This window comes from Stegostoma tigrinum, chromosome 6 (genome assembly GCF_030684315.1).
Source record: "Stegostoma tigrinum isolate sSteTig4 chromosome 6, sSteTig4.hap1, whole genome shotgun sequence".
NCBI classification, from domain to species: Eukaryota; Metazoa; Chordata; class Chondrichthyes; order Orectolobiformes; family Stegostomatidae; genus Stegostoma; species Stegostoma tigrinum.
In genome coordinates this window covers 2200158-2227986 of record NC_081359.1, presented here as the reverse complement: position 1 = coordinate 2227986, position 27829 = coordinate 2200158, and the positions used below count along the sequence as shown (strand labels likewise).

Below are 27829 nucleotides of genomic sequence, written 5' to 3'. Positions count from 1 at the left end.
ATTGGCCTTGGAGGGAGTACGATGTAGTTTACAAGAATTATATAAAAATAAAGTTGCTGGAAAAGCTCAGCAGGTCTGGCAGCATCTGTGGAGGTAAAAACAGAGTTAACGTTTCAGGTCCAGTGACCCTTCCTCAGACCTGACCTGAAACTGGACCCGTAACGTTAACTCTGTTTTCTCCACCACAGATGCTGCCAGACCTGCTGAGCTTTTCCAGCAACTTTGTTTTTGTTCCTGATTTACAGCATCCACAGTTCTTTTGGTTTTTATTTACAAGAATGATACCTGGGCTTCAGGAGTTAAGATGTGAGGTGAGATCAGACAATTAGGCCCGTTATCTCTCAAATTTATAAGGTTAAGTGGTGATCTAATCAAAGTCTTCACAACATTAACAGGAAGAAGACAGGGTAGATAAAGATAAACTGTTTCCACTGGAAGAAGATTCTAGAACTAATGGTATCATTTAAGTATCAGGGCCAGACTGTTCACGTGAGATTTTAGGAAGCTCTTCTACACACAAAGTGTGGAGATGTTTGGAGCTCTCTTCCACAAATGGCTGTGCATGCTGGATCAGTTGTTAATTTTAATTCTGAGATAGATAAGTTTTGTTTTTTGTTAAGCAAAGGTATTAGGAAAATGGACCAAAGACAAGTAAATGAAGTTAGGCCATAGACAGCTGCCGGGGAAGTGGTGGAGGCTGGTATAATTACAAAATTTAAAAGGCATCTGGATGGGTATATGAATAGGAAGAGTTTAGAGGGATATGGGCCAAATGCTGGCAAACAGGACTAGATTTATTTAGGATATCTGATCAGTATGGACAAGTTGGACCAAAGGGTCTGTTTCCAAGATGTACAACCCTATGACTATGACTCTTTCAGCTATGATCTTATTGAATGGCAGGGATACACTCAAGACAATGAATGGCCTATTTCTGTTCCTATGTTCCTCGAATGTTCTTTACACATTTGCCGTCAATCCATTTCCTGAGTGCTAATTTCTTCTCAAATCTATAAGTACTGTTGTTTTGGTGATACTTGCCTTGCTGCATGTGAATGTTTCTTCCTATGCAGGCTGCGTACTCTGCTCTAGACTTTCTCTTACACTTTTTCTAGCCTCAGCACAGGCTTTCCAATTCCACAATTCATTGCCTCAGTCAAACTTAAAATCCATTGCTGACCAGCTATTGCCACCTCTGAGGTCTACTTTAGGTATTTTGTCCAGTTCAGGGTTTGAAGATTTGGGTTGGCCTCATGGTTTACCATTAATTGTCCTCTCTTCAGGCTTGAATTGCCCATGTTTTTTATCTATTCTGTTATGTAGTAATGTGGAATCTATAATCTTATTAATGAACAGATACGAGCATAGAATAGACATGAAGATGGTAAGAGAGGACATCTTACTTGAATCCCCATCGACCAAGGTTTCAGATCCATGTGATCTGACCTCACTATGCTATGGATGCTTTCACACACTCTCAGTTGCCACACCCAGAGTAATTGTACAACTCCATTCAGCAGAGCAATAAAAAGGAATAAAAAACATATTTCATTCATTGAAGTACCTTCAATGCTAATCCCTACGAGAAATTTTGACCTGGAGTAGCTGAGAAAGAAAATTAACTCAATATGTAATCCTTTGATAATTTGCTACATTTCTCCATTGGGAAATGGCACTGTGAGCCCCATTCATTCCTGTTTTACAACAGGTACATATGCTTCATTCAAGCATACCCCACATTAGTCACAACTACTGAATACCATTATTCTGCCAAGGTTCAAGGTAACTTGTTAAGTTGCTTACAAATTTGGATTGGTCATAGAAGTCAGAGGGAAGCTGTGGAGGAGCTTTTGTGACTGGAGGTCTGTGACCGGTGTTCCACAAGGATCACTACTGGGACTTCTGGTGTTTGTAATTTATCTAAATAATTGGGAGGAAAACATTAGTGGTCTGTTTGAAGATGGTAAGAAATTTGGTGGAGTTGTGGATAATAAGGAAGGTTACTGGAGGACACTACAGGATATAGATCTTGTAGAAAGTTGACAGAGAAATAGCAGATGGAGTTTAATCCAGGCCAGTTTAAGGCAATGCATTTTGGGAGGTCAAATGCAAGAAGAAAATGTCCAGTAAATGGCAGGACGCTTAGGTGCACTGGGAGAGATCTTGAGGTCCAAGTCCATAGCTCCCTAAAAGGTGGTAAAGAAGATATATGGCACTGTATAAGACTTTAGGTAGGCCACATTTAGACTATTATGTGCTGTTCTGGCCTCTATACTAAGTGAAGGAATGGAAGGCTTTGGAGAGGGTGCGAAAGAAGTTTACCAGGATATTGCCAAGCTCACAGTGTATTATCTGTAAGGTGAGTTTGGACAAATTTGAATTGCTTTTGCAAGAGCTGAGGGAAACTGTGGAGCAACCTGATAGAAATATATAAAATTACCAGAGGCATAGATAGCCATATTCTCTCCCCGCTCCCACCCCCCACCCCGCCACAAACTAAGGGACTTAGGTTTAAAGTGCAAGGGGTGAAGTTTAAAGGAGGTGTGCAAGGCAAGTTTTTTTTTACACAGGGGGTGAAAAACTCTGCCAGGGGAAGTGATAGAAGCAGATATATTAACTACTTCAATAGGCATTTAGACAGTCACATGGGCCAGCAAGGAATTGAAGGATATGGAGCATGTGCAGGCAGAAAGGATTAGTTTCGAATGGTATCATGGTTGGCACAGACATGGTGGGCTGGAAGGCCTGTTCCTGTGCTGTGCTGTTCTATGTTCACTCTCAGGTATTCTCAATTCCCTCTGTGCTTAACAGCTAGAATGGTATGAGTGCATTGAATTAATTGCTTCAGATTTTATATTCAAAGTTAAGGAGCTGAAAATTTAATCTTATTGTATATTGATTAAATTTTCAGTATCATAGAATCTGCACAGTGTGGAAGCAGGCCATTCAGCACTCCACAGCGCATCTCATCCAGACCACTCCTCCTGTCCAATCCTTGTAACCTTGCATTTCCATTGGCTAATCCACCTGGCCCACACATACCCAGGCATTAATGGCAATTTAGAATGACCAATCCACTGAACCTATACATCTTTGAACTGTGGGAGAAAACTCACACAGACACAGGGAGAACGTGCAAACTCCACACAGGCAGTTGCCTGAGGCTGGAATTGAATGCAGGTCTCTAGCACATTACAGCAGCAGTACTAACCACCGAGCCACCATGCCAACCCAGTACATTTGACTTACTTGATTTCCAGCACAACATGTGTTCTACTGGAAATCAAGTAAATCATTTACTGGTTTTCATTCTTGTGATCATTTAAGGTTGAGGCAATCTAAATCCGAGACCTGTAAGAAACATTTTGATGAAAGCAGGAATCTCTTTGGAGAAGGGGTAATGGGAACTGCAGATGCTGGAGATTCCAAGATAATAAAATGTGAGGCTGGATGAACACAGCAGGCCAAGCAGCAGATGGTGCTTGGCCTGCTGTGTTCATCCAGCCTCACATTTTATTATCTCTTTGGAGAAGGGGATTGTGCAGCGATATTGTCTTTGTGCTGATAGACCAGAACCACAGGCTAATTTTGTGGAGGATTGGGTTCAAATCCCACCATGGTGAAATTTGAAATCAACAAAATTCTGAAATTTAAAAAAGTATCAGGCCAAATGGAACCATTGTTAATTGTCATAAAACTCCCATCAGGTTCATTCATGTCTTTAGGGAAAGAAACTGCCATTCTTACCTGTTCTGGCCCACTTGTGACTCCAGACCTACAGCAATGTGTCTGACTCTTAGCTGCCCTCTGGGGCAATTTGGGGTAGTCAATAAATACTGCCTCAGCCAGAGATGCCCACACAGCATGAATGAACAAAAAAATTCCTCGCTATATATTTATTTACCTGTAACTTTAGAATCAATTTCAACAGCAACATGCATAATCGACACAAAATAAAACAAAAAACTGCAGACACTAGAAGTCTGAAGAGAAAACAAAAGTGACCGGAGAAACTCAGCAGGTCTGGCAGTGGAAAGGATAATGGGAACTGCAGATGCTGGAGAATCTGAGATAACAAAGTGTGAGGCTGGATGAACACAGCAGGCCAAGCAGCACCTCAGGAGCACAAAAGCTGATGTTTCGGGCCTAGACCCTTCTGATGGAGAGTCTAGCCCCGAAACATCAGCTTTTGTGCTCCTAAGATGCTGCTTGGCCTGCTGTGTTCATCTAGCTCCACACTTTGTTATCTCTGGCAGCAGACGGGCTCGGTTTCTGAAGAAGGTTGCAGCACTTCATATTAACTATTTCTCTCTCCACAGATGCTGCCAGCCCTGCTGAGTGTCTCTAGCAATTTCTGCTGTAGAGTCTTCTCAAACTAAACTCGTCCCACTTACCTGCCTTTCGCCCCTACCCCTCCAAACCTTTCCCATACATGAACTTATCCAAATGTCTTTTAAACATTCTAATTGTACCAACATCCACCACTTCCTCCTGTAATCTACACTTGAACCATTCTTTGTAAATGAAGAGTGTACCCCACAGTCCTTTGTAAATTTTTCTCCTCTCACCTTTAATTTCTGTTGTTGTAAAAGGCCTTATTTAGAGCTATTTAGAAGTAATAAAAGAAATTATACTTATTAAACTTTAATATAACCAGCCTTGAACACAATGTTTCGATGTGTTTTTTTTAGGAATCAACTTGGAGATTGTTGCCACCCATGAATTTGGACACTCCCTGGGACTTGGACATTCTGAAGTCCGAAGCGCTGTGATGTTTCCCTTCTACTCTTTTATGGATCCATTTCAGCTTGACACTGATGATATTGAAGGAATCCAGGTTTTATACGGTATAACAACATTGAACCGTACTTATATAGTGTATTTGCATCTAAAATGCTAAGCAGGTGAATAATCAAAGTTTGACACCTAATCCTGAAAGGAATTTCAACTCTGGATACCAAAAGCTTGAGCAAAGAGCACTGTTTGAACAGAGGCAAGACAGGTTATTTGTAGCTGAAAACTCCAGAGCTTAAAGCCATGGTGAGCGACAGAAGTAGAGATATTCAAGGCAGGAATCCTCGGGGACCAATATTTGTGGGGTACAGATGTGTTGAAGTGTGTAGAGCAGGAGAAGATCACCAACATGGAGATGTCAAGGAATTTAGCATAATATAAAATTAAGGATTTCTTCACTGGGTGTCAACTAGTACAACTGAAACTTACGCACGCCAGTCTTTAACACCAGCAATAGGCGATACATTAATCGTTTTCCTTTATCCTCTGGCATTATCTTCTTCAGAACTTCCTCCCTGTCATTACTCTCTGAGCCGTTAAAACTGGCTTAACTGTTCACAACCAAACTTTTGTCATTTATTCTAATTCTTCTACATGGTTTGGTGGTTAGCTTCTTTTACCTTTTAATGATATTTTGGAGGACAATTTCCATAGTGGTTTCATCATTGTCTTTTCAATTCCTCAGGAGGTGATCAGTAAAACTTTGGAGTAACAACAGGAATATTTCATATTGCCATTTTTTTCTGGGATTTCCATCAACTTTCCAGGCTAATTTCTTCAGGACATTGGAAGAAACCTGTACAGAGCATCCTGCTGAATATATATAGAATCAGAGACAGCTTACAGTGAAACAGAGTACTATTCAGCTGGTCATAATCACTCAGAGACTCTGTAGAAGCATTTCAGGTAGTCCCACTTCCTAACTCCTCCCCAAACCTGCCGATGCCCCCTCTCCCACCATCCTTTTCCTGTAATCCTGTAACTTACTTTCTTTCAAAGCATTAACTCAATTCCCTTTGGGAAGTTGTGGTTGAAATTTCCCCATCATACTCTGACACATTGCAGTCCAGACCTTAAACAATCAAAGCGTAAAAAAGTTCTAACGTTTCTTTTGGTTCTTTTGCTATTGCCTTAACTCAGTGGTTTCTAATTCTTGATCCTTATGCCGGTGGGATATTGGGTCTATCGAATCTATCTTGATTCATCGTGATTTTCAACACTGCTATCAAATCTATCAATCTTTTTAAGGAGAACATCCTCAGTGGCTTGAATCTCTCTTCATAAGCCCCTTAGTTCTGTAACCATTCTTGCAAATCTTTTCTGCACTCCTTTAGCAGAGAGACCAGAATTGCACACAATATTCTAAAAGTTGCCTAACTAATGTCCTGTACAGTGCAACATGGCCCCCCAACTCCTATACTCAATGTATTGACCAATAAAGGCAAGCATATCAAACGCTGCCTTCACTATACTGTCTACCTGCGACTCCACTTTCAAAGATCTATGAACGTATGCTCCAAGGTCTCTTTGTTCAGCAATACTCCCCAGGACCCTACCATTAAGTGTATAAATCATGCCAAGATATGCCTTTGCAAAATGTGGCATCTCACATTTACCTAAATTAAACTCCACCTGCCACTCCTCAGCCCATTGGTCCATCTGAGCAAGGTCCTATTGGGCTCTGAGATAACCTTCTTTGCTGTCCACTACACCTCCAATTTTATTGGCATCTGCAAACTTACTAACCATACTTCGTATGTTCACATCCAAATCACTTAAATAAATGACAAAAAGCAGTGGGCCCAGCACCGCTGTCTGCGGCACACCACACCGCTAGTCACAGGCCACTAGTCTGAAAAGCAACTTTCCACCACACGACCTCATGAGAAAATATTTCCAGTTCTAACTTATGTTTGAGCAGTAGATATTTAAATTAGTAGTTACCTTTGGTTAACTCCGAGGTGGACTTTCTTCTGCCTTGGAGTTGTGGGTCCTGAGCTAAAGAAACTGTTCAGTGGTTGATTACACACACTGTCACAGCTGGGACAGCTGCTGTCTGAAGAGATGGATAGGGGGAACTTTTGGGTTTTCATACAGTCCTTCCACTGAATACAGATGGGCTTGTCAGAAATTCTTGTGGTACTTGGTCCCTTTGTGCGTGTTTCTTTTTACAGTTTGAGGGGTCCTGGGCTAGATATTCCCTGGAGTTGGTGGGGATAATAGATGTTCACATAGAGGCTTTGAGGATGCCCTCCTGCTAACCACTTGCCATGAGGAAACTTGGAGTACAGAGCTTGCTTTGGATATTTGGTGGCAGACATGCAAATGATGTGGCCCTCCCGACAAAGCTGAAGGATTGTAACCTGTGCCTCAATGTTAGGGATGTGGCCCCCAAGAGAGACCACTAATACTGGAGTGCCTATCCTGCCAATGGATCTTGCAAAAGTGTTGTTCATGATATTTGTCAAGGGATTGTGGTGCATTGGGCATTCGCCGTTTCTCTGATGTCTTCAGCAGCACTGGCATCACCTGTGCTTGAGTTTGGTGTCAGGTGTGAGGTTTTTGTTACCTCTTCAGATGATCAGAAGGCTGCACTACTACACTGGAGATGGTAATAAAATGTGAGGCTGGATGAACACAGCAGGCCCAGCAGCATCCCAGGAGCACAAAAGCTGACGTTTCGGGCCTGGGCCCTTCATCAGAGACTTGGGGACCGCTTTGCAGAACACCTCCGCTCGGTTTGCAATAAACAACTGCACCTCCCAGTTGCAAACCCCCAAAACCAGCCCAGTTCGTCCCCTCCCCCCACTGCACCACACAACCAGCCCAGCTCTTCCCCTCCACCCACTGCTTCCCAAAACCAGTCCAACCTGTCTCTGCCTCCCTAACCGGTTCTTCCTCTCACCCATCCCTTCCTCCCACCCCCAGCCGCACCTCCATCTCCTACCTACTAACCTCATCCCACCTCCTTGACCTGTCCGTCTTCCCTGGACTGACCTATCCCCTCCCTACCTCCCCACCTATACTCTCCTCTCCACCTGTCTTCTTTTCTCTCCATCTTCGGTCCCCCTCCCCCTCTCTCCCTATTTATTCCAGAACCCTCACCCCATGCCCCTCTCTGATGAAGGGTCTAGGCCCGAAACGTCAGCTTTTGTGCTCCTGGGATGCTGCTTGGCCCTGCTGTGTTCATCCAGCCTCACATTTTATTATCTTGGAATCTCCAGCATCTGCAGTTCCCATTATCTCCAAATTATTGTAGTCACTTCATAAATTTTTTTTCATTACTTCCTTGAATTTTATGTGATTTTAAACCATATTTCTTTCAATTTAGGAGCTAAAGTTGTAACAACAGACACTACAACCCAGACAACAGGCGAGACTACAACCCAGACAACAGGCGAGACTGCAACACAGACAACAGGCGAGACTGCAACACAGGCAACAGGCGAGACTACAACCCAGGCAACAGGCGAGACTACAACCCAGGCAACAGGCGAGACTACAACCCAGGCAACAGGCGAGACTACAACTGACCAGCCACAGACGTGTGACCCAGATCTGCTTGCAGATGCTGTTCTTGTAACACGAAACGGAGTAATTTTATTCAAGAATGGGTAAATAGCTTACTTACTAAATACTTCTGTTAGCTTTATAATTGTTACACCATACAAATTAAGACAGAATCAGATTCAGGTGGGATGTTTTTAACTTTTGTAAGAGAACAAGAGCATCTTGTTTTCCCAGCAGCAGGACATCCGAGGTGTTGAGGAGCTCAGGCTGCACGTCCTTGGCAGCACCAAGGAGCACAGGGCAGGGACATTTCCCACTGTCAGCAGCTGTTTACTGTCCAGTGGGATAATGTCTGATGTCCAAGCTGCACTGAATAGTTGGAGTGTGTGTGTGTGTGTGTACGGGTGTGAGAGTGTGTCTGTGTGTGTATGAGTGTGTGTGAGTATGAGTGTGTGTGTGTGTGTGTGTGTGTTTTGTGTGTGTGTGTGTGTGAGTGTGTGTATATGTGAGAGACTGTGTGTATGAGAGACTGTGTGTGTGTTACTGTGAGTGTGTGTGTGTGTGTGTGAGTGTACAGGTGTGAGAGAGCTTTCGTGTGAGTGTGTGTGTGTGTCAGTGTGACTGTGCGTGTGATAGTGTGTGTTAGTGTGAGTGTGTGTGTGAGTGTGAGTATATGTGTGTGAGAGAGAGGGAGTATGTATGTGAGAGAAGGTGTGTGAGATGGAGTGTATGTATAATAGAGAGGGAGCGTGTATGTGAGAGAGAGGGAGTGTATGTGCTTGTGAGAGTGTGTATGTCTGTGAGAGAGAGAGTGTGTGTGGGGGAGGGAGTGTGTATGTGAGGGAGTGTGTATGTGAGAGAGCGAGTGTGCGTGTGTGAGAGAGGGAGAGTGTGTGTGTGCATATGAGAGTGTGTATGTGTGTGAGAGAGGGAGTGTGTGCGAGGGAGAGAGGGAGTGTGTGCGAGGGAGAGAGAAGGTGTGTGTGAGAGAGAGAGGGAGTGTGTGTGTGAGAGAGAGGCAGTGTGTGTGTGAAAGAGAGGGAGTGTGTGTGCGTGTGAGGGAGAGGGAGTGTGTGCATGAGAGAGAGAGAGAGAGGGAGTGTGTATGTGAGAGAGAGGGAGTGTGTGTGAGAGAGAGACGGAGTGTGTGTGAGAGAGGCAGTGTGTGTGTGTGAGAGAGACGGAGTGTGTGTGAGAGAGACGGAGCGTGTGTGAGAGAGACGGAGTGTGCGCGAGAGAGGGGCAGTGTGCGTGTGTTTGTGTGAGAGAGGGAGTGTGTGCATGAGAGAGAGAGTGTGTTCGAGAGAGAGGGAGTGAGTGCATGAGAGAGAGAGGGAGTGTGTGTGTGAGAGAGAGGGAGTGTGTATGAGAGAGAGGGAGTGTGTGTGTGAGACAGAGGCAGTGTGTGTGAGAGAGAGGCAGTGTGCGTGAGAGAGAGGCAGTGTGCATGAGTTTGTGTGAGAGAGGGAGAGGGAATGTGTGCATGAGAGAGACAGTGTGTTTGAGAGAGAGGGAGTGAGTGCATGAGAGAGAGAGGGAGTGTGTGTGTGAGAGAGAGGGAGTGTGTATGTGAGAGAGAGGGAGTGTGTGTGAGAGAGAGGCAGTGTGCGTGAGAGAGAGGCAGTGTGCGTGAGTTTGTGTGAGAGAGGGAGAGGGAGTGTGTGCATGAGAGAGACAGTGTGTTTGAGAGAGAGGGAGTGAGTGCATGAGAGAGAGAGGGAGTGTGTATGTGAGAGAGAGGGAGTTTGTATGTGAGAGAGAGGGAGTGTGTATGTGAGAGAGAGGCAGTGTGTGTGAGAGAGAGGCAGTGTGCGTGAGAGAGAGGCAGTGTGCGTGAGAGAGAGGCAGTGTGTGTGTGTGTGTGAGGAAGAGGGAGTGTGTGCATGAGAGAGTGTGTTTGAGAGAGAGGGAGTGTGCATGTGAGAGAGAGGGAGTGTGCCTGTGAGAGAGAGGGAGAGTGTGTGAGAAAGAGGGAGTGTGCGTGAGAGAGAGGGAGTGTGCGTGAGGGAGAGGGAGTGTGCGTGAGGGAGAGGGAGTGTGCGTGAGGGAGAGGGAGTGTGCGTGAGGGAGAGGGAGTGTGCGTGAGAGAGAGGCAGTGTGCGTGAGAGAGAGGCAGTGTGTTTGAGAGAGACTGTTGCTGGCTTGTCTTGCATCTCCTACCCATCCCTAAATGTTCTTGGGAAGGTGGTAGGAAGCAGTCTCTGATCTGATACAGTGATGGAGGCTGTATCAGTGGGTAGTATAGATATGCACTACTGTGCACCTACCGGAGGAGTTTTCGGTTTTTGATATGTGTGATCAGATAGATGATGCTAGATTACTGACGATTTCCAGCACTTTCTGTATAAATTTCACATAACCTTCTGGCAGTCTCATCAGAACTGCCGGTGGTCCATTATGAGAATCCTCAAATGTGATTCGATGGATGAAGTATGGTTGATATACCTGAAATTTGCAAAAGGAGTCGTCTCTTGAATTTAATGTTATCCATAATGTGTTACAAATTATTGGTAACAAGCACAATAGTACAATATCTGTATTTGGGAGAATCAATGTGTGAGAAGTCGAGTAATTCAGTATCTGGCAGAGGTACCTGTAACTGACAAAGGCTTTAACCCATATTGTTTACTTGCTTTCACTGTTTTCCAGATTCTGCTGGAGTTGTTACTTTTAGTACAATGTATTTTGTTCAGATCACTGGCAGTTCCCGTTTATACTCACTGGACAGCACTATTTCCATGATTGAGCTTCCTTTAGAAAAAGCATCGACCATCAGATTGTTTTTTATCTGCTATAGAGTCCTTTATGGAGAAAGATTTCTGCATGCAGTAACTTCATAAATACATTTAAAAAGTGCAGATAAGAATTTCCATTTTGGATACAATCATTAACTTGAGAATAAGTTGTGCTCATTATGAGATCAAATTTCAGAAATATTCTAATTGCTTAAGTTTCCACTCAAGATTGATTTACCATTCACCAAACTGAAAGTCTTCCATGATTCAAAACTTAATTTTAAAAAGCATTTGGTCATTGCATTTGTTACTCAGTTCTCAGTTTAATCACAACCTAAGAGATTGAAATATCTATAAGTTTCCGAAGTGCTCTGATCAATGTCCTTGCATCTAAAGCGGCCTCACTGTTAAAAGCCCTTTGAATTACTGAACCAATTGACATGTTTGGATTTCAATGTTGGGGTCGCATGGCCAGGAGTGTGGCCTGGCCTAGCTCTGAGCACAATCATTTGGTAACAAAAACAGGAATTGCTGGAAAAGCTCGGCAGGTCTGGCAGCATCCGTAGAGAGAAATCAGAGCTAACATTGTGAATCCGGCGACCCACCCTCTTAATCTTTTGGGAGCTTGCTATGCACTGCCCAAAATCTGTGCTTTGTCTGGTTGGCCAATTTCATGTTGAATTCACTGAAATGAAACAACTCAAAATAATAATATAAACTTCTGACTAAGATGTTTACAACTTTGCTATACGTAGCCAGCACAGAAAGCTTTCCACAATAAAGACGAGCTAAAGGATATTTCGGATGTTCTGATTACATGCTGATGGCTCAGAATTCCAGCTATCAACAGAAATGTAGAAAATTAGCCCAGCACATCAGGCTCACCACTGATGCAACATTCATCATTGTCTTGCAGGTTCTTTCGGTTTTCACGTGGTTCGAGGATTTGGCCAGTTAATGGCACTTGGCCAGCTATCAGGTCAAACATTGATGCTGCTGTCACTGTTCAAATCGGCAGAAGGAGATGCTTCAGAAACAGACAGAATATTATTTTTTTTACAGGTTACACTTTTCCTATTGATTTTTTTTGTAATGAATCTATTACCATACCAGGAATATTACATTGTCTTTGATGCATAATGGCCATACATCACCTATGTTTTACAGTTTTATCCAGAGTTTCACTTAAATTAAGTGTAATACATGGATCAAGACTTGCTGCAGTATATGCAAAAAGTTCAATGTTTACCTTCATTGTTGAGTTAGTATGTAGTTTGGATTGTAGCTTGCTGGAACAAGAGTTAATTGTGGCAATGCTCATCTGGGACTTCATGTTTAACGTCATGAAGACAAATTGATTACAAGCAGGAAAATTGAGTCAATATTTCAAATTGTTCCCCTTCTGGGCAGAGAAGATTGATTAATTGAATTAGCATTACATGAACAATGATTACAATGTCAAAAACATATCTAGGCTGAGTTTAGTGGTCAAATAATATGCAAGCCCAGCAAGATCACAAAAATAACTTGCAGGTGAGATGACAGTGATGGGAAGTAAACAGCTACAAGGCATGAACTGAGCAGCAAATTCTGGAGATCTAATTGGCAAAGGCCTGGATTTTTGTTACAATGAAAGGCCTCTCCATCATTGTGGACATGATGAAGGCCAACATCCAGAATTCTGGCCCCAAACACGTGGGCTGGATAAGACTAGGGGTGGGCCATATTTTGCACCTGCGTGACTTTGTGAAGGCATCTGTTCATGTTGATCAGCAGCTGCTTCCTCTTGTGGATCATTTTGACAACTATTTCAGAAATGGTCTCAAAAGTAGCTGTATCATCGTCTGGCAGTGATTATGAAAGGAGGTGATCTTGTCCTGCACAGTCCAAAACATGCGATCATGACCAAACAACACAATAACAGTGCACCCACTGTACACCAATACCATTTCCTGACACCTGTGTAGTGACACAGCGTTGGTGGAAATGGCTGGAAACATCTCTCTTCGTGCTTTTAGTGATGCAGGTGACTATTTCACAGCTATTTGATTCCACTTCCCCTTTTCCCTCCTAGTCATGTTACACTCATCACATGCTACGTTTCAAATTAATGTACTGAAACCCAAGGTATTATTTTGTGTAATTGGTCTAATTGTATTTGAATGAATCAACACTAATTTCTTCCATTAGCTCCCTGGAAATTCCATTCCAATTGCTCACATTTTCATACACAATGCAGACGGTGAAGTCAGGATCAACTTGAAAGACTGATCTCTGTATAAGTAATCAGCAACTGAGAGTAGCACAGACAGTCTTGCTTATTTATTTCCTATTACAATAGTGAAGGCATTGAGCCACGTGGGCATTGCTGAATGTACAGGCATTTTGAGAGAGTTTATTACTATGTGTAGAATTATTATGATCAGCCTTCCAGTCTTGATTTCCAAGTTATGATTTCATGTTCCTCCTCATAGTTGATTATTATATCAGTTATTCCCAATATTTGGAGTACCATAACAGTCCATTGATGCCAGCGTTCAATGTGAGATCTGAAATGTATACCACTTTGTATTCTGATGTGCCATAAGATTGGGTGTTGGGTTTAATCAATCATTTTATGCTTATGTTTTAAACGAATGTTGATCATTGTACAGGATCTCAGTACTGGAATTTTTGTAGGACTTTACTGAAGCCAGGATTCCCAAGGAACATCACTGATTTTGGTTTTCCAAGTAACGTTACTAAAATAGATGCTGCATTGAACATTGGAAGAAAAATACTGTTCTTTGTAGGAGATCAATTTTGGAGGTATTGGCTTCATATAAAATAATCCTCAACTGGTTTTCTGTTGCTTTTGTTGTGTGTCTTGCTCAGAGGACAGACCAGACAACATCTTGTATTTTTTTCTTTAGTTATAACATACGACGAAAACAAATGAGCAGCAGGAGCCCGAGATTAATAAGTGACGTATTTGAAGGAATTTCCAATGTTGATGCAGCTCTTCAAACACGAAGTAAGTTTTATTATGTGCATCAGCCACAATCTGGCTGCAACATTCAATACTGATAATGTAGGTAATCTCTTTGGAACAGCATTAACATGACAACTGCATGAAATTTATTGCTTTAGTTTTGACTCATCCTGGCTTTAATCAAAGCCTAAAAAAACTGAAATATATAATGCAATTTTTTTTCTTATCTGCACATTCATGAATGCTCCACATGTATTTTGAAATTCAAAACTGGGACCCTCCAGTTCTAAACTCTCATTATGCCTGATTTGTATTGCTTTCAATCCTCAAATGAGTTTGAGACCAGATGAATTAGCTAAACATTCCTTGAATAAAACAGCAACTGAGAAAATGGACTTCCTCAGCGATGCTCTGAGACTTAAATCTCCGCCTGGGCTTTGGTCAGAAGAGTAGAAGCATAGACCACTTTAATCATGGGGAAAGGCTTCGGAAATCTGAAGTGCAAAAGGACTCAGGATTCCTAGTTTGGGATTGCCTTAAGGTTAGCATCCAAGTTCAGTTGGCAGGTAGGAAGGCAAATGCAATGTTAGTATTTATTTCAAGAGGATGAGAATATATGAGCAGAGACGTACTGCTGAGGCTGTATAAGGTTCTGGTCTGATCACATTTAGAATATTATGAACAGTTTTGGTCCCCATATCTCAGGAAGGATGTGTTGGCAATGGAAGGGCCTAGAGGAGGTTTACAGTAATAACTGTGGAAATGAAGGGCTTGTCTTATGAAGAATTGTTCATGTTATGTATGTAGCTGGGTGTGACTTCCCTCCTTAAGGGTCAGGTGACATTGAGCAGGAGCTAGAGGAGATTGTCTAAAACTGACTGTGGAGCTGAGAGGATGCACAATAAAGTATTCCCTATTCAAATGCACCCTCCACCAACCTCGTTGGGAGGAAGGGCATCACCCGGATTTTGGAAACAGAGTAGCAAAATATGGGGGTAATGTTGAGAGAAGTGGATGTGAGGGAACTCAGGCTGTGGTCAGTACCAGGGAAGAACAGCACACAAACACAGTCAGACAGGGAGTGGCTAATGCAGGCAGCAGCCACAGAGGGGATTCGGGATGCAATTGGCTACTAGAGTCGAGTGTCAGAAAACCAAACCAAACCAACATTTGGAGTGGTGGTGCCATTTGATGAAGAGACAGCAAGCTGCTCTGTACCCCAAACATTTTAATGCACTCTTAATGGCGAATAAATTGGCCAAGATGTAACGACACTGGTTTTCTGGGGTACCATTGGGTCCAATCACAAAGGAGAGTCCATTGCCCAATTTGTGGCTACCTTAAAAGAGATTAGCAGAGCTTTGGAAGTTCAGAGGATTCCTCCAAGATGCCTTGTGGGGCCATTTCTAGCATCCAACGCAAAGCTATCTAATGATAGCTACTAACAGAGACAGACCTGGATTGCAAGGCAGCTTTCAAAATTGGTACCCCCATAGGGTTGGCCACCAGCAAAACAACAGAGTTGAGTGACAACACCTGGGTGTATAAAGCACCAGATACTCTACACAGCGTGGTATCAAACATCGAATGATGTGGCAAAGGTGGCAACAAGGAGTCAGCATGTTGGACTTGAGCGGTGCAGTGCTGCAGGTGTAGGCAACTGGGCCATATTGTCCAAAATTACCAGGTACAATGGCAGCAAGAGAAGGAGTGGCTAAAGGAGATGATTCAGAAACCGAGGTATAAAGTACATGGCCCCAGCCAGGGAGTAGACTATTCACCAGGATGGACCGGACAGTACTAATTCCAAGCAGCGTAGAATAACATCGCTTCATCGGAGGCTCCACTGATGATGTCATCCAGCGCGGTGATGAAATGCCTGAATGAGAACAAGCCCAGCTCGGTGAGCAAGTCAACAATATCACCCACAGCCTGAGCTACAGATCTTTGCCAAAACTTTAAATGATTGTGGGTGACCCTGGCTGGGCCCAGCGTTTATTGCCCACTTCTAGTTGCCCTTGAGAAGGTGGCGGTGAGCGGCCTTCTTGAACCACTGCAGCCCATTTGGTGTGGGTAGACTCACAATACTGTTAGACAGGAAGTTCTCCTGGTCACTTGCCAGACGTATAACACGACAATGATGAACCTTACAATGAAATTTGGTTCCCATGTTTTAAGCAAATAATAATTACATTTCTTTTCCATTTGACAGGGAGATATTTCCTCATAACTGGATCTTCTGTGCATGTATTCAACCAGTTTAAAATGCTGACACGAAGCTTTGAACGACGACCATGGCTAGGCTGTGAATAATTGACATGTCTTTCTACCACCTCGCTGTATTCCAACACATTAGAGAATGTTGCTTTGAGAAGATGGATATATAATCATCGGTATTAAACAAAATTAGCTACTCAACAAAGCTTAATCACTGATAATGGGAACTGCAGATGCTGGAGAATTCCAAGATAATAAAATGTGAGGCTGGATGAACACAGCAGGCCAAGCAGCATCTCAGGAGCACAAAAGCTGACGTTTCGGGCCTAGACCCTTCATCAGAGAGCTCTCTCTGATGAAGGGTCTAGGCCCGAAACGTCAGCTTTTGTGCTCCTGAGATGCTGCTTGGCCTGCTGTGTTCATCCAGCCTCACATTTTATTATCAAAGCTTAATCACTAATTCTTTTGCAATACAATTGTTACATTTTAATTTGAAATTAATTAATCAGCTGAGCTAATTAGTCAATACAATGCATAACTTGTAATAAGAGAATGTCAACAAGACACTTAAGCATTAAAAGTATCTCAACATATATGGTCAAAGAGTGCAGTTTGTTGGTGTGTCATTTTCACATAATTACACTGAGAGCAGAACATTCATGGATTTTGAGGAAAATATTGCCTTTTACTAACCTATAAATTCACTTATACCCCAATTTAATGTTCCAATATATCCTGTTGAAAGTAAAAAATGCATTAAATGACAATGTAATTCTCATCTGTCTGTGTCTCAACGCAAAATTTAATTTTAACTTACATTGATTCTTAACACAATAAATTGTGTGAGAGGAATTAGGGACCACTTTGTCACACAGACAATAGCAGAAATGTGAAAAAATACTCTCAGAAAATGGTGGATGCAAACTTAATAATGATTTTAAACTGTATGTTCACATCTGACTTAAATTGTGACCTCACAGAGCTGTACTATATTCCAGCTGAGATCTAACTAATATCTTAGAAAAGTTCAACATGACATCCTTGCTTTTGTACTCTATGACATGATTGATGAAGACTGGACAATTGCATTTTTTATTAATAGCTCCCTACTCCAATCCTGCCCCCTATATTGAGTTAGATGCATATGAATCCAGGTGACTCTGCTCCTACACACCCTTTAGAATATTACCCTTTATGAGCTTAGGCATAGAGGTTAAGCACAGGGAAGTTTGGTTGGAATTGTATGGAATGTTGGTTAGGCCAAAGTAAGAGTACTGTGTGCAGTTCTGGAACTCACAATATAGTAGGGATTGCACTGGAAGATTGCAGGTCAGTATGTTGCCTAGTCAAGTTTTAGTTGTGAAGAGAGATTGGAGAGACTGGGGCTGTTTCCTTGGAGCAGAGGAGGCTGAAGGGAGACATGATTGAGATGTATAAAAATATGAGGTGCAGGGTAGACAGGAAGGACTTTTCCCCTTGATGGAGGGATCATAGAACATAGAACAATACAGCGCCAAACAGGCCCTTCGGCCCTCAATGTTACGCCGTCCTGTGAACTAATCTAAGCCCCTCCCCCTGCACTATCCCATCATCATCCATATGCTTATCCAAGGACTGTTTAAATGCCTCTAATGTGGCTGAGTTAACTACATTGGCAGGCAGGGCATTCCACGCCTTTACCACTCTCTGAGTAAAGAACCTGCCTCTGACATCAGTCTTATATCTATCACCTCTCAATTTGTAGCTATGCCCCCTTGTACAAGCTGACGTCGTCATCCTCCGAAAAAGACTCTCATTGTCCACCCTATCTAATCCTCTGATCATCTTGTATGTCTCCATAAAATCCCCTCTTATCCTTCTTCTCTCTAATGAGAACAGACCCAAGTCCCTCAGCCTTTCTTCATAGGGCTTTCGCTCCAGACCAGGCAACATCCTGGTAAATCTCCCCTGCACCTTTCCCAATGCTTCCACATCCTTCCTGTAATGGGGCGACCAGAACTGCACGCAATATTCCAAATGAGGCCACACTAGCATTTTGTGCAGTTGCAGCATGACATCACGGCTCTGGAACTCAATCCCTCTCCCAATTAAACATAAAACACCGTAAGCCTTCTTAACAGCACTATCAACCTGGGTGGCACCTTTCAGGGATCTATGTACATGGACACCAAGATCCCTCTGCACATCCACACTACCAAGAATCTTTCCATTGACCCAGTACTCTGCCTTCCTATTATTCTTCCCAAAGTGAATCACCTCACATTTATCATTGAACTCCATTTGCCACCTTCTGCCCAATTCTGCAGTTTATCCAAGTCTCCTTGCAACCTGCAACATTCTTCCACACTATCCACCACTCCACCGACTTTAGTGTCATCTGCAAACTTACTAACCCATCCACCAATGTCTACGTCCAAGTCATTTATAAAAATGACAAACAGCAGTGGTCCCAAAACAGATCCTTGAGGCACACCACTAGTAACCGGACTCTAGGCTGAATATTTTCCATCAACCACCACTCGTTGCCTTCTTACAGAAAGCCAGTTTCTAATCCAAACTGCTAAATCTCCTTCAATCCCATGCCTCCGCAATTTCTCCAATAGCCTACCATGTGGAACCTTATCAAAGGCTTTACTGAAGTCCATGTACACCATGTCAACTGCTCAACCCTCTTCCACATGCTTTGTCACCTTCTCAAAAAACTCAATGAGGTTTGTGAGACATGACCTGCCCTTGATGAATCCATGCTGACTATCTCCAATCAAATTGTTGCTTGCTAGATGATTATAAATCCTATCTCAGAATCATTTTGCCATCCTCTCCTCCACATCCCTGGAACTTTGCGGGGGCCTATAAAAAACTCCCAGCAGTGTGACCTCTCCTCTCCTGTTTCTGACCTCAGCCCATACCACCTCAGTAGGCGAGTCCTCATCAGAAGTTCTTTCAGCCACCGTTATACAGTCCTTGACTAACAGTGCCACACCTCCCCCTCTTTTACCACCTTCCCTGATCTTAATGAAAGATCTAAACCCTGGAACCTGCAACATCCATTCCTGACCCTGCTCTATCCATGTCTCCAAAATCGCCACAACATCAAAGTCCCAGCTTTCTATCCATGCTGCAAGCTCACCTGCCTTATTCCGGATACTCCTGGCGTTGAAGTAGACACACTTCAATCCAGCTTGCTGTCTGCCAGCACACTCCTGTGACAGTGAAATCCTGTCCATGTCCTCCCTATTCTCTTCCTCCTGTGTACTGGAACTACACCTCAGTTTCCCATCCCCCTGCTGAGCTAGTTTAAATCCACCGCAGTAGCACCAGCAAATTTCCCACCCAGGATATTGGTGCCCCTCTGGTTCAAGTGCAGACCGTCCTGTTTGTAGAGGTCCCACCTTCCCCAGAATGAGCCCCAATTGTCCATGTACCTGAAGCCCTCCCTCCTGCACCATCCCTGAAGCCACGTGTTCAGCTGAAATCTCTCCCTGTTCTTCGCCTCACTATCACGTGGCACGGGTAACAAACCAGAGATAACCACTCTGTTTGTTCTAGCTCTCAGCTTCCACCCTAGCTCCCTGAAATCCTGCCTGACATCCCTACCCCTCTTTCTACTTATATCGTTGGTACCTATGTGACCATGATTTGGGGCTGGTCACCCTCTCCCTTCAGGACCCCAAAGACTCGATCCGAGACATCATGGACCCTGGCACCTGGGAGGCAACACACCAACCATGAGGCTTGTTCATTCCCGGCAAACCTTCTATCAGTCCCTCTAACTATTGAGTCCCCAAAGACCAACACTAATGACCAGGCAGCATGGATTTCTGATAAGAGAATGGGATTCAGATGGGAAGTGAGGAAAAATGGTTTACCCAAAGTTTAGGGCAATCTGGAACTCACTTACTGTAACGGTGGCAGAGGCAGAAACCCTCATAGCATTGAAGACGTATTTAGATGTGCACTTGCGATGCCAAGGTGTGCAAGGCTATGGGCCAAGTGCAGGGAAAAATGGAATTGGAATAGTTAGGTGATTTTTTTGACTGGCACAGAATTTATGAGCCAAAGAGCATGTGTTTCTGTGCTGGAGGTTTCTATGACTGGATGACAATATGTCAGGAAAAGCAAGGATTTTTAAAAATTCATTTGTGGGATTTGGGTGCTGTTGTCTGGGCCAACATTTCTGCCTGTCCCTAGTTGCCCTTGAGAAGGTGGAGGTGACCTGTCTTCTTGAAACGCTACCATTCGCCTGCTGTAAGTTAACCCACAATGCCATTAGGGTGTGAGTTCTAGGATTTTGACCCCAGTGACAGTGAAGGAACAGTGATATATTTCCAGGTCAGGATTGTAAGTGACTTGGAGAGGAACTTGCAGGGGGTGGTGTTCCCATGTATCTGCTGCCTTTGTCCTTCTAGATGGAAGTGGTTGTGGGTTTGGAAGGTGCTGTCTGAGGATCTTTAGTGAATTTCTGCAGCTCATCTTGTAGGTAGTACACACTGCTACTGAGTATTAATGGTGGAGGGTGCTGATGCTTGTGGATGTAGTGCCAATCAAGCACATTGCTTTGTCGTGGATGGTGTCAAGCTTCTTGACTGTGTTGGGGCTGCACTCATCCAGGCAAGTGGGGAGCATTCCGTCACACTCCTGATTTGTGCAATGATGGATGGGATTTGAGGAGTCAGGAGGTGAGTTACTCGCTGCAGTATCCCTAGCTTCTGGCCTGCTCTCGTAGTCACTGTGTTTACATGGTGAGTCCAGTTGCGTTTCTGGTCAAAGGTAACCCCTAGGATGTTGTTAGTGGGGGATTCATTGATGGTAACACCATTGAATACCAAGAGGCAGTGATAGAATGCTTCTTGCTCATGATGGTCATAGTCTGGCATTTATGTGGCGCAAATGTCACTTGACACATGTCAGCCTAAGCCTGGATATTATCCAGTTCCTGTTGCACTTGGACGTGGACTGCTTCAGTATCTGAGGCATCACGAATGGTGCTGAACGTTGTGCAATCATCAGTGAACATCCCCACATCTGACCTTATGATGGAGGGAAGATTATTGATGAAGCAGCTGAAGATGGTTGGGCCGAGGACACTACCCTGAGGAACTCCTGCACAGATGTCCTGGAGCTGAGATGATTGACCTCCAACAATTACAACCATCTTCCTACGTGGCAGGTATGACTTCAACCACCAGAGAGAATGCCCCCAGATACCCATCGATTCCAGTTTTGCTCAGGCTCCTCGATTCCACACTCAGCTGAATGCAGCCTCGATGTTAAGGGCTGTCACTCTCACCTACCCTCTGGAATTCAGTTCTTTTGTCCATGTTTGAACCAAGGCTGTAATGAGGTCAGGAACTGAGTGACCCTGGCAGAACCCAAACTGGGCGTCACTGAGCAGGTTATAGTTGAGGAGGTGTGTAGGGGTGACCGGTACCTGAACACACTAAGCGGCCCATACCTGCTTACAAGATGGCAGACAGAAGCTAAGCAAAACTAAACACTTGCTCACATAATAACAGCTAACATTATTTTATAGGAAATATTTGCCTCTTTGAAGAAAGCAGCGATATTAAATAGTTTTTAACTAAAAATGCCCTAATCATTGAAGTTGGTTTCAATACATAACCAGGATATACTATAAACCCTTAAAAAAGTGTAAGCTTAGATGTAAAGATTAATCACAACCCATAAACTACTGTTTTGTGGAGCACCTACACTCGGTTCGTGACAAATGACAACACCTCCCAGTCGTGAACCACTTCAGCTCCCCCTCCCACTCCCTGGACGACATGTCCATCCTGGGCCTCCTCCAGTGTCACAACGATGCCACCCGGAAACTCATATTCCACCTTAGAAGCCTACAACCCAATGGTCTCAATGTGCACATCACTAGCTTCAAAATCTCCCCACGCCTGTCCTCATCCCATGACCAGACCCCCTCTCATACCTGCCTCTTTCACCTGTCTGTCTTCTCTCACACCTATCCGCTCCACCCATCTCACTGACCAATCCCCACCATCGCCTACCTGCACTCACCTATCGCTATCCCACCTACCTTCCTCCGCCCCACCCGTCCTCTCTATTTATTTCAGAGCCCCCTTCGCCCTCCCCATTTCTGGAAAAGGGTCCTGGCCCAAAATGTCAGCTTTCCTGCTCTGATGCTGCCTGTCCTGCTGTGTTCATCCAGCTCCACGCTGTGTTATCATAAATTACAAACTGCTGACAGTAGAAGTAGGTGAATAATGTTGCACTCATAATTAACTTTAAAACAGAAGTTAATCTTATAACAGTCAGTTAAACCTAACTGACTTTTTATTTTCACAGAATGGAATTGGGACAGTGGGAAAATAAAAGGATTAACTGTATGCAATAAAAGACAGTACCAAACTATAATGGGTATTCGAATATGAGCTGTCCTTACAGATAAACAAGCCTGAGAAAGACCTGAGTGAGTATAGTCATTAAACTTTGGAATGCAAATGAATAGGATGCACAGAAAGGTCCCAAAGCCTAGTGATTACAATATCGAGCTAATACCATAAGATCATGGGAACCTGGGGCTATCCATGGAAATGCCCATCATTGATTAGGTGTCCCACAGGACTGGGTGTTTGGATTAAGGGGAAGAATGATGACTACATTGTATTTGATTACTGTAACACAAAATGAAAAAAATGCTGCATTTCTTTATCAAAGTAGAGGGTCTCTGATTGATCTATCCTCCGAAGCCAGATTTGGGGAAGATCCTTGGCCATCTCCCTGTACAAACTGGTTTCTGCTTGAAAAAAACATCTTCCACTTGCCTGCATCCCACCTGCCTCCTGAGGCTTTGTCCTGGGTTGGGAAAGACGCTCCTACAAGGTGCTGCTCAATAGCACTGTTGATGACACCTTCCATCAGTTTACTGATGATTGACAGTAGACTGATGGGGTGATTGTGTCCTGATTTTTATGTACAGGACATTTTTGGGCAATTTTCCACATTGCCAGGTACTTGCCAGTGTCGTAATTGTACTGGAACAGATTGGCCGGGGGAGCAGCAAGTTCTGAAGCACAAGTTATTGCCACAATGTTATCAGGGCCCATAGCTTTTGTAGTAGCCAGTATTTTCAACCGTTTCTTGATATCAAGTGGACTGAATTGAATTGGCTGAAGACTGGTATCTGTGATGCTGGGGACCACTGGAGGAGGCCGAGATGGATCATTCACTTGGCACTTCTGGCTGTAGATTGTTGTGAAAACTTCAGTCTTATCTTTTGTACTAATATGCTGGGCTCCTCCATCATTGAGGACAGGGATATTTGTGGAGCCTCCTCCTCCAGCGAGTTATTTAATTGTCCACCACCATTCACTGGATGTGGTAGGACTGCAGAGCTTAGATCTTATCCATTGGTTGTGGGGTCACTTAGCTCTGTCTATCACTTGCTGCTTTCACTGTTTGGCATGCAGGTAGTCCTGTTTGGTGGCTTCACCAAGTTGACAAACATTTTTAGGTTGGCCTGGTGATGCTCCTGGCATGCCCTGCTGCACTGTCCATTGAGCCAGGATTGGTCCCCTGACTTAAATAAAAACCAGAAGAACTGCGGATGCAGTTCTGAGGAAGGATCATTGGACCTCAATCGCTAACTCTGTTTTTCCCCTTCACATCACAGATGCTGCCAGACCTGCTCAACTTTGTCAGCAACTTTGTTTTTGATCCCTCCGGTTTGATGGTAATGGTTGAGTGGGGGATGTGCCAGGCCATGAGGTTACAGATTGTGTTGAAGTACAATTCTGCTGCTGTTGATGGCCCTCAATGCCTCATGGATGCCCAATCTTGAGTTACTAGATCTGGGCGAAATCTGTCCCATTGAGCACGATGATCGAGCCACACAACACGATGGAGGTTGTTTTCAATGTGAAGGCGGGACTTTGTCTCCACAAGGACTGTGCGATGGTCACTCTTACCGATATGGTCATGGACAGATGCAACTGCAGCGGGCAGGCTGGTAAGGATGAGGTCAGGTATGTTTTTCCCTCTTGTTGGTTCCTCCACCACCTGCCACAGACCCAGTCTAACAGCTATGTCCATTAGGACCCAACCAGCTCAATCAGTAATACTGCTGCTGAGCCACTCTTGGTGGTGGACATTGAAATCCCCCACCCAGAGTACATTCTGTGCCCTTACCATCCTCAGTGCTTCCTCTAAGTATTGTTCAACATGGAGGAGTACCAATTCATCAGCTGAGGGAGGATGGTACGTGGTAATCAGCAGGAGGTTTCCTTTCCCATTTTTAACCTGAAGCCATGAGACTTCATGGGGTATGGAGTCAATATTGAGGACTCCCAGAGCAACACCCTCCTGACTGTATACCACTGGGCTGCCCCCTCTGTTGGGTCTGTCCTGCTGGTGAGACAAGACATACCCATGGATTGTGATGGTGGTAACAAAGTGTGGAGCTGGATGAACACAGCAGGCCAAGCAGCATCTCAGGAGCACAAAAGCTGACGTTTCTGGCCTAGACCCTTCATCAGAAATGTGATGGTGGTGGCTGGGACATTATCTGTAAGGTAGGAATCTGTGAGTATGACTATGTCAGGCTGTTGTTCCTCCAATTTTGGTACTAATGCACAGATGCTTGTGAGGAGGACTATGCAGAGTCAACAGGGCTGTTTCTGCTGTTGTCCTTTCCTGTGCCTAGCTCGATGCCAGGTGATCCATCTGGCTTCATTTCTTTCAGGCTTTTGTAGCGATTGGTACAACTGAGTGGCTTGCCAAGCCATTTCAGAGGTCAATTGTGAGTCAACCACATTGTTGTGGGTGCGCAGTTACATGTAGGCCAGGCCAGGTGAGGGTGCAAACACCTGGGGATTTCCACGAAAAATCTTCATCCAAACCAAAAAATACACATTAGTTATTACATTTCATTGTCTATCCCTCAACCTCAAGTTTTATATCTATATTTCTCCTGTCCCTTTTATTCCATGAGCTTTAGCTTTCCTTGCATGCCTGTTGATTGGCACTGCATTGAAGGTCTTTTGGAAATCCATGTACATCACATCAATAGCATTGCCCTCATCAACTCTCTGTCTTCCAGCTTTGAAAAAAAGCCCCCAACAAGTTCATTAGACATAATTTTCCCTCAACAACTTTTTTTACACAAAGAGTAGTTTGTGCATGGAAGGAGCTGCTGAAGGAAATGGTGGATGCAGGTACAGTTACAACATTTAGAAGGTATTTGGATAAGTTCCTGAATAGGAAACGTTTGGAAGGATATGGACCAAGAGTGGGCAGGTGAGGCTAGATTAATTTGAGAACATGGTCAGCATGGACCTGGTGGACCGAAGGGTCTGTTTCCATGTGGTGTGGCCTTATGACCCTAAATCCTCACTAGCTTTTTTAAAACATGGCTCTGAAGGTGGAAGATAGAAACACAGAAAATCAGGAGGAGGCCATTTGACTCCCCAAGATTGTTCCGTCATTCAATGTGATCATGGCTGATCATCAACCTCAATACCCTAATCTGCCCCTCCTCCACAACTCCTGATCCCTTTAGCCACTAGGGCTGTATATACCTCCTTCTTCAAAACACACAATGTTTTGGCCTCAGGCTCGTTGTGTGGTTATGAATTCCATGGGCTCACCACTCTCTGGGTGAAGAAATTTCTCTTCATCTCAGTCCTAAACGGTTTACCCTTCACCTTTAAACTATGAACCCTGGCTCTGAACTCCCTCACCAGTAGGAACATCCATCCTGCATCATCTTGTTAGAATTGTTTAGGTTCCTGTGAGATCCTCCTTCATCCTTTAAAGTCCAGTGACTACAATCCTAACCGACTTGGTTCTCCTCATACATCATTCCTGCCATCCTGGGAATCAATGTGGTAAGGTTTGAACGAACAGGCTCCAAGACTGAGTGAACATGCTGTTGTTGGACAAGTTCACCAAACAAAGGTCAGACCTTTTCCTGGCTGATTGAATAAGAGGGCCATCTCAGGAGAACCACCCAGTTTGGACAGAGAGAGATTGCTGTGGTATCATCTCCAGAACACAACAAGCAAAGTCACAGGAATGTCAGTGATCTGCTGCACTCCTTTACAGTTCTCCTAGAAAACCATCTTCTGTCTGTTGGTTTACACTCAAAGGGCCATCACTCAGTTTGTGTTTAATGTGAAGGTCATCAAGAGCGATCAACTGCAAGCTTTAGAATCTCATACATCATCGTGAGTCAAAGAACTTAAAGCCACCTCATCGACTCAAACTATGAACCCTTGCTGCCCGCTATGCTTAACCTGGTGGTATCCCATCACCCCAGGGTACTAGGTGTAATGGAATGCTGCTAGATATGCACTCAGACCTGCACTCTATTGCTCTAGCCATGTCTTCTCATCCTCAATGGCAAGGCAAGGGAGGAATGAAGGAGTTCAATCTCATTCCAGGTCTGCCTTCCTTTCAAGCAAGCTGTGTGACATCTGGAGGTGACTACAGAGAGGGGGTGCAATAAACAGACATTCCAGTAGCTTCTCAGATACTCCACAGGGTCCTTGCTCCCCCATCTCTCTCTGCCCCCGCTTCCCGAACCGGTGACCCCAATCTCTGCAGCAAGTCAAGCCAAGGAGGGGGATCCTGAGGAGGGAGATGAAGCACTCTAAGCTGAATGTCATTATTGAACAACTGCTCTTAAGGTCTTAAAATGTGAGGCTGGATGAACACAGCAGGCCAAGCAGCATCTCAGGAGCACAAAAGCTGACGTTTCGGGCCTAGACCCTTCATCAGAGAGGGGGATGGGGGGAGGGAACTGGAATAAATAGGGAGAGAGGGGGAGGCGGACCGAAGATGGAGAGCAAAGAAGATAGGTGGAGAGGGTGTAGGTGGGGAGGTAGGGAGGGGATAGGTCAGTCCAGGGAAGACGGACAGGTCAAGGAGGTGGGATGAGGTTAGTAGGTAGCTGGGGGTGCGGCTGGGGGTGGGAGGAAGGGATGGGTGAGAGGAAGAACCGGTTAGGGAGGCAGAGACAGGTTGGACTGGTTTTGGGATGCAGTGGGTGGGGGGGAAGAGCTGGGCTGGTTGTGTGGTGCAGTGGGGGGAGGGGATGAACTGGGCTGGTTTAGGGATGCAACCGCCTCAACCTCTCCACCCCTCTCACCCACTCCAACCTCTCCCCCGCAGAACGGGCAGCCCTCCGCTCCCTCCGCTCCAACCCCAACCTCACCATCAAACCCGCAGACAAGGGTGGCGCAGTGGTAGTATGGCGTACTGACCTCTACATCGCCGAGGCCAGACGCCAACTCTCCGACACCACCTCCTACCGCCTCCTCGATCATGACCCCACACCCGAGCACCAAACCATCATCTCCAACACCATTCATGACCTCATCACCTCAGGGGACCTCCCACCCACAGCCTCCAACCTCATTGTTCCCCAACCCCGCACAGCCCGTTTCTATCTCCTTCCCAAAATCCACAAACCTGCCTGCCCTGGTCGACCCATCGTCTCAGCCTGCTCCTGCCCCACCGAACTCATCTCCACCTATCTGGACTCCATTTTCTCCCCTTTGGTCCAGGAACTCCCCACCTATGTCCGTGACACCACCCACGCCCTCCACCTCCTCCAGGACTTCCAATT

At 44.6% G+C, this 27829-nt stretch overlaps 1 protein-coding gene across 1 annotated transcript in view; it reads left to right on the top strand.

Moving 5' to 3' along the window:
• Positions 1–27829, top strand: part of LOC125453436 (uncharacterized) — a 221303-nt gene that overhangs the window by 79988 nt on the left and 113486 nt on the right. Inside the window, exons 14-19 of the mRNA XM_048533047.2 lie at positions 4692–4847; positions 8264–8408; positions 11956–12101; positions 13694–13847; positions 13952–14052; positions 16223–16321. Of these exons, the coding sequence (XP_048389004.2) occupies positions 4692–4847; positions 8264–8408; positions 11956–12101; positions 13694–13847; positions 13952–14052; positions 16223–16321 (801 nt within the window). The remainder of the gene's footprint in view (positions 1–4691; positions 4848–8263; positions 8409–11955; positions 12102–13693; positions 13848–13951; positions 14053–16222; positions 16322–27829) is intronic.